General features: G+C 50.4%; 1 protein-coding gene across 1 annotated transcript in view; it reads left to right on the forward strand.

The window, feature by feature from the left end:
- Positions 1–3024, forward strand: part of WDR7 (WD repeat domain 7) — a gene marked incomplete at its 3' end in the record, with an annotated part of 22522 nt that overhangs the window by 10079 nt on the left and 9419 nt on the right. The window contains exons 11-13 of the mRNA XM_010135079.1: positions 208–428; positions 1132–1327; positions 2152–2366. Of these exons, the coding sequence (XP_010133381.1) occupies positions 208–428; positions 1132–1327; positions 2152–2366 (632 nt within the window). The remainder of the gene's footprint in view (positions 1–207; positions 429–1131; positions 1328–2151; positions 2367–3024) is intronic.

Consider the following 3024-nt stretch of genomic DNA (forward strand, 5'->3'; position numbering starts at 1 on the left):
TGAAGAGCCCCGAGGATCCCAGCGGGCGCCGGCTGCGTGTGGGACACGGTGACATTCGGAAGTAGCGGTGGCAGTATGTCTGTAATTCTTAACCAAGGACAGTGTTTTGGATTGGTAGCTGTTCTATTGAATTATTTTTTCTCTCTTGTTTTCTTTTTTTTTTATCTTGTCCTTTCCCCCCCTCCCACCCCCTACCCGGTTTCTCAGGCTGGCCGCCTCACCGGACTCTCCGAGGCCATCGAAACAAAATTACATGTTTACTGTACCCTCATCAGGTTTCCTCTCGTTATGATCAAAGGTATTTGATCTCAGGTGGTGTGGATTTCTCGGTCATCATATGGGATATATTTTCTGGAGAGATGAAACATATCTTCTGTGTTCATGGTGGAGAAATTACACAGCTGCTAGTTCCACCAGAAAACTGTAGTGTAAGTTCTACATACTGTGTCCGATAACGTGTCTCGCCCTTTCCGTACGTGGCGCGGCTCCGCCAGCCCTTCTCGAACGCGGCTGTGGTGGGCAGTGCTGAACCCCAGCACTGCCCCGGTGTGTAACACCGGCGGGCACCCGCAGAGCTGCGTTGTCATCCTGCTAACCTTGGTCTGGATCGAGTCACCCCCTGGCTAGGCGAGGGAGTACAAACAGGGAGAAGGGACTGTTTCACTGGGGAAACGCCGTGGTGATGTAGAGCAGCAGAGGGTCTCGGTGGCGGGGCGGAAACAGCCTTTCCCTGGTGGTGTTTGTGGCTGTGGTAGCGAGTGTTCCCCACCAGACAGCCTGCGGGGCTTAGAGGCTGTTCTGTCTCTCGTAACGTGGAGGGGTAAGTAGCGTAACGAGCGAAACAACCTCAATTTCGGTGAAAACCCTGACTTCTCTTTTTTTGCTTAATGAAACAGGTTGCGATACCTGTTTGCTCTTTACGAAGTGCAGGAGGGTGGATTCAAGAGAACTTCTGCGAGTGCAGTTCTGTCTCCCGTGACCCCAGTGGGTTGCGCCCTAGGGCTGTGTGCCTGGCCGTTGTTTGTAGGACGGGGTGTTGATCGCCACGTTTGGCCTGGCGAAGAAGAGATTATTCCATGCGAACTCCGCGTTACGATTAACAGGTCTTTCTTTTTTTTTTCCTTGTATCAGGCAAGAGTCCAGCACTGTATTTGCTCCGTTGCCAGCGACCACTCCGTTGGTCTTCTGAGCCTGCGGGAGAAGAAGTGCATCATGCTGGCCTCCCGGCACCTCTTCCCTATCCAGGTGATCAAATGGAGACCTTCCGATGACTACCTGGTGGTGGGCTGTTCCGATGGCTCTGTGTACGTCTGGCAAATGGACACTGGTAAGGGTCGCTTCAGAGACGTCCATCAAACAGTCCTGTGTAAATTTGGTTATAGTTCCACGTGAGTTGCATTGGAGAGAAGAGTTGCGATTACTTTGTGCATTTATATGTGGAAATGGAGCATCCATGTGTTCCGTGTATGGTTGGATGGTTTGTTGGTGGTTGGCTTTTTTTTTTTAAATGGACTAACAGAAGAAACTAAAAATGCATCTTAACAGAATGGACAACAAGGCATAAAATAAAACCAGCTTTGTGGTAGAAAATTTGGTGATATTTGCAAGGGAGAAAGCAAGGAAAAAATACGTCAAAATATACAAGTTGCCTTCTAACACCTTAACTCGCTCCACCTCGCTGCAGACCTGCAGTAATGCCTGAATAGTGTTTTTTGGCTTATTGTGAAAACTAGATGGGAGTTGTTTTTTCCTGAAGCTCTGGGAAGCAAAGAGGGACCTAAGGTCCAACGTGTGATCCACACAGGCGGCTGGGAGGGAGAGGGAGCTCAGAGGGGTTGAGCACAGCCTTCCACTACAGATGCGGGGCACCTGCAGTCGTCGTTCTGGTCAGTGCAGAAACACACTGTGGGTTTTTAAAACTCACCTTGGTTTGTGTTAACATGTTTTTCCTTACCCACTTCAATGACACAGAAGTTTAGGAGAATTCCATCCCTTTAGGAGTATTAATTTAAACCCAGTTGTGAATGCAGTGGCAAGTTTTCTGCATCGCATCCTGTGGCGTAAATTATTTTTGCCCGGTGTTGTACTGGTGGCAGTTGGGATGTTCTGCATCGCTTTGGCTGAAACTCCCGCTTCTCAAACCTCGTGCAGGCGCGCTGGATCGCTGCGTGATGGGAATAACGGCAGTGGAGATCCTGAACGCCTGCGACGAGGCCGTGCCGGCAGCCGTGGACTCCCTGAGCCATCCCGCTGTCAACCTGAAGCAGGCCATGACGCGGCGCAGTCTGGCTGCGCTGAAGAACGTGGCCCATCAGAAACTGCAGACTCTTGCCACTAACCTGCTCGCTTCCGAAGCGTCCGACAAGGTGCGTGGTGGTTCGGCTTGTCCGCTTTTAATGCGGTACCTGGAACGTTTATTTCCATCAATAATTGAATTGCCCAACGCAATCCCTTCTGCATCTCTCTGGACATTGGTCCCCGGTTTATGTTACTGATCACGGTGCTACCACCCTCTCCAGCCTGCATTCTACTGTGGTTATTTTTCAGGTTGAGTTTATCTGAAGTCTGGATTTAACAGCATTCCGTAGAATCTGGAATATTTACTCGATTGCATGCATTCTCTCAATTGCAATATCGATGGGTAGACAAGGGACCAGCCTCTGAGCCTTATCCATCGGACACAAGGGGATGTCAATGGAGCCAAAGTAACTTAAAAGCTGAGAATTAATTATGATTTGAGAAAGGTGTTAAGTGTTCGTGGCCAGCATCCCGAGAAAAGCTAGTACCATGTGAGCATTGGAAGGCATTGAAGCATGCAGGCTAGAATGGTACGGGAGTTAGTTCCGAACACCCTGTCAGAGCAGACAGGTATTAAACTTGCTTGGTCTAGCGGTGCCACCCAGAAATGTTACCTGAGTCCAAACGACCGTTAGGAGAGACAAACGCCAGCGCTGCCGCTTTTGCTGGGGCGCTGGTGCGGTGCTGGCAGCCCGGCGGGCACCCGCAGGGAGCAGCAGGGCTCTG

This window comes from Buceros rhinoceros, unplaced genomic scaffold (assembly GCF_000710305.1).
Source record: "Buceros rhinoceros silvestris isolate BGI_N320 unplaced genomic scaffold, ASM71030v1 scaffold16894, whole genome shotgun sequence".
In the NCBI taxonomy this organism is placed as follows: domain Eukaryota; kingdom Metazoa; phylum Chordata; class Aves; order Bucerotiformes; family Bucerotidae; genus Buceros; species Buceros rhinoceros.